This window comes from Helicoverpa zea, chromosome 30, assembly GCF_022581195.2.
Source record: "Helicoverpa zea isolate HzStark_Cry1AcR chromosome 30, ilHelZeax1.1, whole genome shotgun sequence".
NCBI classification, from domain to species: domain Eukaryota; kingdom Metazoa; phylum Arthropoda; class Insecta; order Lepidoptera; family Noctuidae; genus Helicoverpa; species Helicoverpa zea.
In genome coordinates this window covers 1,157,772-1,171,107 of record NC_061481.1, presented here as the reverse complement: position 1 = coordinate 1,171,107, position 13,336 = coordinate 1,157,772, and the positions used below count along the sequence as shown (strand labels likewise).

At 41.8% G+C, this 13,336-nt stretch overlaps 1 protein-coding gene across 1 annotated transcript in view; it reads left to right on the top strand.

The window, feature by feature from the left end:
- The window catches only part of LOC124644711 (monocarboxylate transporter 12), a 47,502-nt gene that overhangs the window by 23,983 nt on the left and 10,183 nt on the right, over positions 1-13,336 (top strand). The window contains exons 2-10 of the mRNA XM_047184222.1: positions 739-840; positions 1,286-1,355; positions 5,511-5,569; positions 8,660-8,796; positions 9,486-9,679; positions 10,552-10,695; positions 11,174-11,240; positions 12,218-12,333; positions 12,882-13,025. Coding sequence (XP_047040178.1) covers positions 739-840; positions 1,286-1,355; positions 5,511-5,569; positions 8,660-8,796; positions 9,486-9,679; positions 10,552-10,695; positions 11,174-11,240; positions 12,218-12,333; positions 12,882-13,025 — 1,033 coding nt within the window. The remainder of the gene's footprint in view (positions 1-738; positions 841-1,285; positions 1,356-5,510; positions 5,570-8,659; positions 8,797-9,485; positions 9,680-10,551; positions 10,696-11,173; positions 11,241-12,217; positions 12,334-12,881; positions 13,026-13,336) is intronic.

Sequence of the window (13,336 nt, the reverse complement as noted above, 5' to 3'; positions counted from 1 at the left end):
TGCTGTCACTTTAGCCTTGAAAAAACGTATTTGACCGTTACTTTTACTTTAGACATTACTTTAACTTTAACTTTTGATGAAGAAACTGGCCGTTAGTAAGTACATTGTCATATATTCTAGCTATACATATTTATACATAATACATCGATGCTAGTGTACCACCCATATGACATATTGACAGACAGCAAAAGTCGATTAGAGCTAACTATAACAAAATCGATAGAAGATTAATTTTCTAAGAATACAACCTTCTACACTGTCAGGGTATCATGTCATTTCAATTATTTATTTATAGGAAAGCCTTGGACTTGGTTGGTTGTCTTATTACGCGTGTGTTACGACTACTAGGAACTAGGAGCTAGGAACTTTATGACTACTAGGAACAGCCGGGACCCACCAATTTAACGTGTTTTATCGAAACACGGAGGAACTTATCATGACAAGATAGATGGTCACCCATTCACGGATCTCGACAAGTTGTGTTGTTTTATCTCCGAGTAAAATAATGGAAATAACGAATGTTTTTTTGCGGTTTCAGAAAAAGTAAAAAATCAAAAAATATTCTTGGACCGTCCTAAAAACTAGACACTCCTACCTACAAATTGAAGATTTTTCTTTTGCTGTGGGGTATATTATATTCATCGGTGATACAGTCCCTTGAAAATCAGTTAAAAATTTACTTTTATGTGAGAAATCTATCTAATAATGCTTATTATAAATTATTCTTTCATCCCCCAGGAGTTGTCGAAGCTGGAGACTCAGGTTCTCGGCACTTCGGCACCACCGACGTCAACCGCTCTGTCCTGCTCCATCGACCTACCCACTGATGTCATCTCTGAGGTGAGTGGGAGTCTATGATGGATTTTTATACCCTACGTAGAATAGTTGATTGATAGTTTGGTAATCGTAATCGTAAAAAAAGTGATTTAGAATAAACAATTATTTTAAATCATATACTTTTTTTTAGCAGTGGCCGTCCTATGGCTGAGATGATGATGATCCCCACTGCTGGGCAAAGACCTCCCCATTACGTCTCCACACCTCTCGATCCTCCTCCCCCCAATACTTATTATCTAAAAAAAAAATAAAGTCGTGCGTAAAGTACAAAAAGTTTAGCGAGCCTATATTTTTAGCAACAAATATTAAAGACTAAAGATAAAGATTATGTGAAGCTGAAGGGTGGATTTTGGAAACTCTCTCACGTATTCGACGTTCGAAAACCGCTACTTTGCAGCCTACATTGTACAAATTCATGACGATTTATTATAACCTCATTTCTTCACAGGCTATCCTGTCCCCGGACAAGGCAGGCTCTCTCATGTCGGTGCAGTCAGCGCCCCCGGAGCAGAGAGAGCGCCCCGCCAGCCTGCTGCTCGAACTGCCATTAGCCACGGTAATCTATATACTTATCTATAAAGAGTTCTATCATCATCATCATCATCATCTCAGCCATAGGACGTCCACTGCTGAACATAGGCCTCCCCCTTAGATCTCCACAGATACCTGTTGGAGGCGACCTGCATCCAGCGTCGACGGCGACCTTTATAAGGTCGTCTGTCCACCTTGTTGGTGGACGTCCTACGCTGCGCTTGCTAGTCCGTGGTCTCCACTCCAGTTCTTTTATGTTTGGTTCCTATTCTGTTCCTATTATTTTGGCCTCAGGGCTCCGAAACTACGGAGCCGATTTTAATCATTCTTTCATTGTTAGGACTGGGTTTTATAACTTCAGACCCACAATACCTATAGCTCTTGTGACGAACAAGTCCAAACACAGCTATGATACGATATTCCATCATGAAGTTCCAGTTCATATCTTCCGGCTCCATCATCAGATCAGTTCGACTGTACCATATTGTATTGTCATCAGAACTACATAATATCTAGCGGCCAATATAATACTACAACTACACAGCTGCTAATTTTCATGACCCTTGAAAGATGGTTAAATTAGTTACCTCAGATTTTATAAAATAATTAGTTTCATAGAGGTATTAGGTCGACCTTATTTATACACTAGCTTCTGCCCGCGACTTCGTACGCGGATCCTGTCCCTTATGCCAGCGACTATGGGGTCAGCAAAATCAAAGATCTGAATAGTCGCAATAGACGTGACCATAGGGATAAAAGTAGTGATTCTAATTAGACCGCATTTAAGTTGTGTGTGGCAAAAATATTACACGTAGGTATTATTTCGTAAAAAAACATTAAATAGATGACAAAGTCGTGGTGACTTAGTGGAATTCGTGGTGGTTTAGTGGGTAGAGAACCAATCTCTCAAGTATGAGCGTGCGTCTTTGATTCCAGGTCTGGCAAGTGCCTGCCAATGCAACTTTTCTAAGTTCGTATGTACTTTCTACGTATATTTTGGATACCAATGACCGTTATTTGGAGGGGATGTTAAACTGTAGGTTCCGACTGTCATTGAACATTCTTGGCAGTCGTTATGGGTAGTCAGAAGCCAGTAAGTCTTACCAAGGGGTAACCGGGTTGTGGAGGTCAGATAGGCAGTCGCTCCTTGTAAAACACTGGTACTCAGTTGCATCGTGACTGGAAGTCGACCCTAACATAATTGGGACAAAGGCTCTTGAGATAATAACGACAATAATAATGAGATATATGCACCGCAAGACATCTGAGGCTGATGACGGGGAGTAGCGACCCCGCGGGGCTATATATACTGAGTTCTCCAGGGAGAGTATACTGTCCCCCATCTCCGGCCGGTCGGAGTGAACCATGACGGGGGTAGGTCTCACGCCTTTGGCTTGGCTTGGCCGTCCAGAGTGGAGTCGCTAGAGCAGGATTAGTGGCCCTGCTCGGAGGGTAGGTTATTAAAAAAACGTTAAATTTAAAATAGTTAAATTTAAAAGTTAAATTTAAAATAACGTTAACACAGATTTTTATTTAATAACTTTTCAATTTGTTGTTATTATAATGATGATGATGATGTCATCCTAGCCGATCATCGGCCACGGGCGGCGGCTGTTCTCATATAAGAGATCAGCCAACTGCGCAGTATGTAATACATATATTATAGTACAGGCACATTTGCTTGGACACAGGCGCACTCACTATTTCTTCACTCTCATAGCGCGATGGGACGACAATCCGACACCACCGAAGAGAGATCACAAGCAGGACTGTGACAAGAGCAGGACAGTGCTCTTCGATGCACGGGTGTTTCAATCACCAACTTCTAGACTCCGGGCTGCTTTGTGAAAGTTTCTAAAACCCCCTAGGCGATTTTGTCCCGACCCGGGAATTTAACCCGAGACTTTGTGCTCAGCAGCCGCGTTTGCCACGGCTAGATCATTGAGGCAGTTGACAATAATGATAGCTTATAACCGTAGATAACAGAAAGGTATAATTTTTACAGACAACGGCTAATGTATATCGATCCATGGCGATTCCTTGTTCGAGGTTACCATAGATTGCATTTTCTATTCCGAACCAATGAAGCTTAATGTGGCCTTCAATCATTAATGGGAAATACAGTCGAGCGTTGATTATTTCAATGTCATGTCGACTATCCGTGCCCATCAAAGTATCCCTCAGAATTGAGCTCGTAAATGTCGGTCCTGCTTGTGATCTCTCTCCGGTGGTGTCGGATTGTCGTCCCATCGCGCGCAGAGAGTGAAGGAATAGAGAGTGCACCTGTGTCCAAGCAAATGTGCGTGCATATGTCCTGCGCTGCTGACTGATCTCCTTATTTTCCTAATAACAGTCATTATTATCCTTCAGAATACCGACAGAGAGTTAGTAGAGTTACATAATTAATGGTTTCCAGGCTGTCACGATTAATTGGTGGATCCCAGCTGTCATTTGAACATCTTTGGCAGTCGTTATGGGTAGTCAGAAGCCAGAAACTCAAATAACTCAAATAACCTACCAAGGAAATTCGGTTTGCCCGGGTGAAAACGGATGATAGTTCGCACATTACAAAGAGCTGGTGTTTAGCCGGTATCAGACCGACTGAAACTGATTGAATTCACGATTTTCTTTAAAAAAAATACGTATTTATTTCCTTTATCGGGCAAACTGTTTGAAGACTGTTTAGTCTGCAGTTTGCGGGTAGTTACTCTTACAGCCAGTTTCTTCATCAAAAGTTAAAGCCAAAGTAAAAGTCAAAGTAATGTCTAAAGTAAAAGTAACGGTCAAATTCAATTTTTCTATTAGTTTTGCTGTCACTTTAGCCTTGAAAAAACGTATTTGACCGTTACTTTTACTTTAGACATTACTTTAACTTTAACTTTTGATGAAGAAACTGGCCGTTAGTAAGTACATTGTCATATATTCTAGCTATACATATTTATACATAATACATCGATGCTAGTGTACCACCCATATGACATATTGACAGACAGCAAAAGTCGATTAGAGCTAACTATAACAAAATCGATAGAAGATTAATTTTCTAAGAATACAACCTTCTACACTGTCAGGGTATCATGTCATTTCAATTATTTATTTATAGGAAAGCCTTGGACTTGGTTGGTTGTCTTATTACGCGTGTGTTACGACTACTAGGAACTAGGAGCTAGGAACTTTATGACTACTAGGAACAGCCGGGACCCACCAATTTAACGTGTTTTATCGAAACACGGAGGAACTTATCATGACAAGATAGATGGTCACCCATTCACGGATCTCGACAAGTTGTGTTGTTTTATCTCCGAGTAAAATAATGGAAATAACGAATGTTTTTTTGCGGTTTCAGAAAAAGTAAAAAATCAAAAAATATTCTTGGACCGTCCTAAAAACTAGACACTCCTACCTACAAATTGAAGATTTTTCTTTTGCTGTGGGGTATATTATATTCATCGGTGATACAGTCCCTTGAAAATCAGTTAAAAATTTACTTTTATGTGAGAAATCTATCTAATAATGCTTATTATAAATTATTCTTTCATCCCCCAGGAGTTGTCGAAGCTGGAGACTCAGGTTCTCGGCACTTCGGCACCACCGACGTCAACCGCTCTGTCCTGCTCCATCGACCTACCCACTGATGTCATCTCTGAGGTGAGTGGGAGTCTATGATGGATTTTTATACCCTACGTAGAATAGTTGATTGATAGTTTGGTAATCGTAATCGTAAAAAAAGTGATTTAGAATAAACAATTATTTTAAATCATATACTTTTTTTTAGCAGTGGCCGTCCTATGGCTGAGATGATGATGATCCCCACTGCTGGGCAAAGACCTCCCCATTACGTCTCCACACCTCTCGATCCTCCTCCCCCCAATACTTATTATCTAAAAAAAAAATAAAGTCGTGCGTAAAGTACAAAAAGTTTAGCGAGCCTATATTTTTAGCAACAAATATTAAAGACTAAAGATAAAGATTATGTGAAGCTGAAGGGTGGATTTTGGAAACTCTCTCACGTATTCGACGTTCGAAAACCGCTACTTTGCAGCCTACATTGTACAAATTCATGACGATTTATTATAACCTCATTTCTTCACAGGCTATCCTGTCCCCGGACAAGGCAGGCTCTCTCATGTCGGTGCAGTCAGCGCCCCCGGAGCAGAGAGAGCGCCCCGCCAGCCTGCTGCTCGAACTGCCATTAGCCACGGTAATCTATATACTTATCTATAAAGAGTTCTATCATCATCATCATCATCTCAGCCATAGGACGTCCACTGCTGAACATAGGCCTCCCCCTTAGATCTCCACAGATACCTGTTGGAGGCGACCTGCATCCAGCGTCGACGGCGACCTTTATAAGGTCGTCTGTCCACCTTGTTGGTGGACGTCCTACGCTGCGCTTGCTAGTCCGTGGTCTCCACTCCAGTTCTTTTATGTTTGGTTCCTATTCTGTTCCTATTATTTTGGCCTCAGGGCTCCGAAACTACGGAGCCGATTTTAATCATTCTTTCATTGTTAGGACTGGGTTTTATAACTTCAGACCCACAATACCTATAGCTCTTGTGACGAACAAGTCCAAACACAGCTATGATACGATATTCCATCATGAAGTTCCAGTTCATATCTTCCGGCTCCATCATCAGATCAGTTCGACTGTACCATATTGTATTGTCATCAGAACTACATAATATCTAGCGGCCAATATAATACTACAACTACACAGCTGCTAATTTTCATGACCCTTGAAAGATGGTTAAATTAGTTACCTCAGATTTTATAAAATAATTAGTTTCATAGAGGTATTAGGTCGACCTTATTTATACACTAGCTTCTGCCCGCGACTTCGTACGCGGATCCTGTCCCTTATGCCAGCGACTATGGGGTCAGCAAAATCAAAGATCTGAATAGTCGCAATAGACGTGACCATAGGGATAAAAGTAGTGATTCTAATTAGACCGCATTTAAGTTGTGTGTGGCAAAAATATTACACGTAGGTATTATTTCGTAAAAAAACATTAAATAGATGACAAAGTCGTGGTGACTTAGTGGAATTCGTGGTGGTTTAGTGGGTAGAGAACCAATCTCTCAAGTATGAGCGTGCGTCTTTGATTCCAGGTCTGGCAAGTGCCTGCCAATGCAACTTTTCTAAGTTCGTATGTACTTTCTACGTATATTTTGGATACCAATGACCGTTATTTGGAGGGGATGTTAAACTGTAGGTTCCGACTGTCATTGAACATTCTTGGCAGTCGTTATGGGTAGTCAGAAGCCAGTAAGTCTTACCAAGGGGTAACCGGGTTGTGGAGGTCAGATAGGCAGTCGCTCCTTGTAAAACACTGGTACTCAGTTGCATCGTGACTGGAAGTCGACCCTAACATAATTGGGACAAAGGCTCTTGAGATAATAACGACAATAATAATGAGATATATGCACCGCAAGACATCTGAGGCTGATGACGGGGAGTAGCGACCCCGCGGGGCTATATATACTGAGTTCTCCAGGGAGAGTATACTGTCCCCCATCTCCGGCCGGTCGGAGTGAACCATGACGGGGGTAGGTCTCACGCCTTTGGCTTGGCTTGGCCGTCCAGAGTGGAGTCGCTAGAGCAGGATTAGTGGCCCTGCTCGGAGGGTAGGTGCCTCATGGTAAGCACAGGGAGCGCGTAATCCGCGTTTAAAGTCCGCCGAGGTATCCTCACCCTTCAGCCGCTCATGTCCCTATTGCCCTCTTGTTGCTATTCAGTGACTGGTTACAGTAAGTGAGGTGGCGAGTCTCCACCTGCCGTTTTTACATGTACCTAATACATTGTCATCCACTAACATCCCATCAAAATAGCCCAAGTAGTTTTCCTCCATAGTTAGCAATAGTTTAGCACAGAACCGGGGATTGTCTTTTTTTTAACGACGTCCACCGGGGATTGTCCTTGGGTTCATTTCTATAGTGTATAAAGGGATAATCGTCGGTTTTGTGTCATCATTTCATTAAAGTTGTCTCAAAAGGGCTTCAGCGTGTTGGCTTCGACCCCACGTTTGCCTCCCAAAAATTTGGAACTCTGTAGTCCCGAGGTCTGGAAGAGATATACAAAATAATAATGAAGATAAAACGCAACAAAGTTAGAGAGTGGAGGCTCGTGACGCCACGTCTAGGTATGTAAAATTTGTACTAAGCAGTGACTTAACACGAAATTCAAGCGTTGTTGTATCTTCGTTATTATTTGTTTGTGAGAGAGAGAAAAGAAAAATGCGTGTCCATTATTTTAGGGTTATCTAAAAGACGGACTAATTACTTATTTTGATTCACTATACCTATTTCATAACATTCATTTCTATACATTTCAAGTGTAGTATTGCTCTTGAAGTTCCACATCAGGTGTTCCAGATCTTCGATGTTTACACGTCAATAGAGAGTGCTTATCAGATTGAACCACTTTTGCTAAAACGTCATATCTTTATAAGCTATAGTCTAGCTGGGCTCCTGGGTTTCCACATTAGGTGTTTTACATCTTCAATTTTTATAAGTCAACAGAGAGTGCTTATCAGATTGAACAACTTTTGCTAAAACGTCATACCTCTATATGCTATAGTCTAGCTGGGCCCCTGGAGTTCCACATCAGGTGTTTTAGATCTTCAATTTGTATAAGTCAATAGAAAGTGCTTATCAAATTGAACAACTTTTGCTAAAACGGCATACCTGTATATGGTACAGAGAAGCTGGGCTCTTGGGGTTCCACATCAGGTGTTCCAGATCTTAAAATTTATAATCTCAGCTGAAAATGCTCATCAAATGAAACAATTTTTGCCACGGCACCATATTTGTATCTCTTATAGTTTTATTGGTCTGTTGGAGTTCTGCATCAGGTCTTCAAGTTTCGAAGATAAATTATAGCCTATATGTTGACCAGGCCTAATACTGATACAACAAAGAAAAAATCATTGAAATCCGTTCAGTAGTTCGGAAGATTAGCGTGTACAAACAAACAGACATACAGACATACAGACATACAGACATACAGACAAACAGACAGAATTTTTTTTTTGGATTTGTGCTCCATTACTGTTTCTAAACCCCACCCAATTATTATTTTTTTAATATATTCAATGTACAGACACAGTTTTTTTACAGATTTATTATATGTATAGATAATAAAAGCGTGTTATAAACTGTGTTGGATCACGAGAAAAAAACAATCGGAAAATGAGCTGGTATATCTGTTAGAGCCGTTTCAAGCTGTCGGCTGACAGTTGGCCTAATATTTGGCTGGCACGACCAATAACCAATATCCAATTCTTCTCCACAGCAAGTAGGAGCTTACCTATCAGCGATGTCGCCAACGGAGCAAGAGGAGGACTCGCTGCTGACGCTCTCGTCGGTGACGGCGCGACCTCTGTTGGCCGCCTCCAGGAAACTGCGGCCACCTCCCGACTCCTCCGCTGAGTAAGTAGCTGATAAGGCTGTTGCCCACTATGTTAGCTTCCGGTCAACCAACATTGTCCTACCCAACTATGTTGGGGTTGGTGGCTTCCAGTCAGTTAAATTACTTAAGATAAGTGTTGCACCATGTTGAAACAACGTGGTTCTGGCGAACGACTGGTGGCGGTAGTATCACCACATCTTGCTCGGAGATCGGCAGCAGTATTTCCGAAGCTAAAACTATCCCACACTGCGTTCACCAACACGCATATCCATCGAAGTGAGTGTGGTCACATGTACCCAACGCGCGTCCTTAACGAATGTTACGGGCACATCCATCCGGTATGGCTGCAAATTCAAATACATTCCCATTTATTAAATTCAAGTACATCAGGGATTACATAAGGGAGTAAACAAGGGAGTACATAAGGAAGCTCATAAGGAAGTTCATTGGCAGAGAATACATAAGTTGGTGTTTATAAGCAGAGTACATAGGGAAAGTACACAAGGAAGCTCCTTAGTTCATAGGGAAAGTACGTAAGGGAGTATATAGAGGATCGTATTTAAGAAAGTACACAAGGGAGTACTTATGGGGAGTACATAAGTGAGGTCTCTAAGCGAGTGCATAGAGGGAGTACATAGCCAGAACATTAGGAAATACTTAGGGGACACTATAAAAATGTAATAAAAATTCTTTTTTTGTTTTTCCGCAGAAGCACAGCCCCGCCGGACGGTGGCTACGGCTGGGTGGTGGTCTTCGGAGCTTTCATGGTGCAGTTCTGGGTAGCTGGTCTCTTCAAGTCTTATGGAGTTCTGTACGTGGAGATAATGGAAACGTTCCCCGATTCCTCCGAGTCGGTGGCCTCTTGGATACCGGCTGCGCTGTCTACATTGTGTCTGGCTTTGGGTAAGTCTTCTTCAACATATGCTAAGGTTTTACAACAATGTTGGGTTGGTCTGCAGTTTAAACGGATGCAGGTGTGTTATAAAACGACTGCCCATCTGATCTGTTCATCCCAAATATTCGTGCAAGACGATTTTAGGGGGGGGGGGGGGTTCCCAAATATTCGTGCAAGCTTTTTGGCTCTTAACTATACGTAACGACTGCGAAAGGTCTTCTAATAACAGCTGGGATCAACGAAATTTACATGTCTTCGGAAATACGGAGGAACTCGTCATGACCAGATGGTCACCTATCCAGGAGAAACAGCGCCAAGTGTTGTTTAACCCTAAGATCGATTAACTCGTACGGCTGTTACTTAGCCACGGTCGCCTCAACCCTCTCATAAATAAACCAGAAGTTAAGTTACACCGAAGAATAAGAAAGAATAACCCTACTTAATAAATCTTGTTTGTATTGTGTATAATATGTAAATTGGATACATTGTACGTTTAAACTTGGATCAACTAAACTCGTGTTTAAGGGTCAAGCGAATAAGCCGTCTAATCAAATTAAAATCTCCCTTTGTCTAATAAACTATATAATGTACTTAACATAAAGTTTGGAACTGGGCTGGTCACGTCAGCCGAATGCATCCTGACAGATGGGCCAACATCTTCACCCAGTGGCACCACAGGATGGTCATCGCAGGCGGGGTAGGCCCCGAAAGAGATGTAGGGATGAAAGGGACGGCTGGATGCCTACAACTCTGATTGGTTGAAAGGACTCAAAAGATCCCCATCTCTCGATCTTTTGAGGCATTTGCCCAGCAGTGGGACAGTACGGGCTAAGAAAAAGAAAACATAAAGTTTTAAAACTATCTTTTTTCTCATTCACAGCGCCGCTATCATCAGCTCTATGTGAGAAATACTCGTGTCGCGTGGTTGTGTTCATCGGAGGCGTGTTCTGCGCTACTGGTCTAGCTCTGTCGTACTTCAGCACTGGCCTGCTGCATCTGCTGCTTAGCTTCGGAGTCATGACTGGTAACTACTACTTATTTATTTTTCTAAGTGTATTAAATTATCAGTAGCCTTGGCTTGGTTTGCCGCTTTGCACAGTATGCAATGATATAATCCGTCACTCTCTTGTTGCCGTCGGCGTTCCAGCCGTATTATAACCCAGTGATCTGGCACGCGACGATGTCAAAAGACCAGAAGGCATGTCATTATTCCCGTGGCAGATGGGTGGGTAGGTCTTTAGTGTGGGATGCGACTCACTTGCGTTCAAGTGCTTTACAAGGATCTGGCGAAATGACTTGCTGATACTTCCAAGTGTATCATGGTTTTGAATTGTCTTTCTTAATGTATCATTTTCTCCCGAGCCTTTTCCAATTATGTTGGGGTCGGCTTCATGTATAACCAGATGCAGCTGGGTACCAGTGTGCCATATGTAGCGACTGCCTATCTGTTCTCCTCAATCCACCACAATCTTATGACTAAATTATTTTGTATTCTGTTACAGGTATTGGTGGAGGATTATCGACAACTCCTGGGATTGTTATCGTGTCCCAATACTTCGATAAACACAGGTAAAGTAAACTAATACAGGAATGAATTTTATCCAGTGCTCAAACTTTGTCAACTTATAGTTAAATAACTTTTATAGATACGTATATTTTTATTTTGTAGTGTTTTAGTACAAAAAAGAAAAGTTATTGATATCGAAAGATGTTTATTTTGTAACCGATAGTACGGTCACGATCGTCATAGTATGCACGGCGGCCAGCGCGAAACCGGTTTACTGACGGAGCTCCGCTCGGCGCGCGTAAGAATAGTTGGTATCCATGTTTTGCTGATTTTAGGGCGGACAAAAGAATGAAAAAAATTTTTTTACTAATGATGCAGATATGTTCTGATAACGATTCTGGACCACCAGTTTTTTTTTGCGCATTGCTTAAAATTCATTCCTGTATACTTGTCTATTACATACACTATGCACTATTGTACTATCTATACTAATGAAATAAAGAGGAAACATATTTTGTTTGAACCCTAAAAGCTCTGAACCTACAGAACCGATTAGAAAAATTCTTTCTGTACGGTTTACGTACATTTGTGACGCGACATCGAGCTGAGTAGGCATATCGGTCGATTCACTTAGTTCGCAACAATTATAAAAACGAACACACACACTAAAGTGTGTGTAACAGCCAACGTAAAACGGTCGTATCTGTGAGAATCATTAAAACCTACTATTAACTGTATTTGGTGGATAATAAACCTTACATAACTAAGTGAAGAGTATTCATTCATCACCACACTCAACAATCTACTCAACTCAACTTATTCTACTCAACTCAACTTATTCAACTCAACTCAACTTATCCAACTCAACTAACGGTAATGTACGGGCCCACTAAACTCGTACACTTTCACTGTTAGAAAGCTACACTCCCGGGCCAACTACTTAAAACCCATTACTTAAAAGAGTGGCATAGTTCTGTATTTTTTCCTATATAATCATATTAGCAGGCATAATGGTCTAAATATGGTTGTCTCTTTCCAGGGCATTGGCAAACGGTATATGTGTGAGCGGGACGGCGGCTGGTAGCTTCGTGTTTCCTATGCTGATTGAGAAACTGGTGGATATGTATGGATTGCATGGCACTGTTTTATTATTGGGTAAGTTCTTTAAAAGAGATATCTATATTCTTTTCGCGTGTACAGTAGATTATTGTTCTTGCCAAACTCGATGGCGGTCTGCAACTGAATTCAGAGCTCATGTATGCGTCTGTGGCCTTTATCCCTCCCCCATATTCACCAAAAAAATTAAAAAGAATGGTAGGTACTTAAAAATGGTTTCTGATCAACTCGCGTGATGTTCCGTGACGACTAATATTTTGGCGAGAAGTATAACTAAGCTACCGCGCTAGTGTCAAAGTGCTGCCAAACCCGCCTAAAAGGACTCATGCGTGCTGTTGTAACAACCAGTGCCGAGTGTCGAGCAGACGACACATACATACATAGTCTTTACAATATTTAGCATTGATTAGATTGCAGTTATAATCCAGTATCCTACGAGGTGTTTTAAATTACTTCACGAAAGCGTGTGAACGCGAGCCATACTTGAATGCAGAAGACAGCGTGCATGGTTCATTTACACACGCATGTATGACTGTCATGCAGACACTCGTACTGTTTATCTACATTTTACTCGTATCTTCTTAAAGGAGGAGGCATGCTCCACGTCTGCGTATCAGCAACACTCTACCGTCCAGCACCAGTGAGCTTCAACACCATCTCCCTGGCTGACAGGACACCAGCTACCACCACCACTACTGAGAATACCACGCTGCTGCATAATATACAGGAAGGTAAGCATCATCAGATCCAGAGCCATTTCCCAACTATGTTGGGGCGGCTTCCAGTCTAACCGGCAGCTGAGTACCAGTGTGCCACAAGGAGCGACGGCCTATGTCACCTCCTCAACCCAATACCCCTTGGTAAGACTGACTGGCTTTTGACTACCCGTAACGACTGCCAATGATGTTCAATGACAACCGGGACCTATAATTTAACGTGTCATCCGAAACACAGTCATTGCTATCCAAGATGTACTTTAGAAATCACATAAAAACTTAGAAAAGTTGCATTGGTACTTATGACGTAGAATCGAACACTCGGA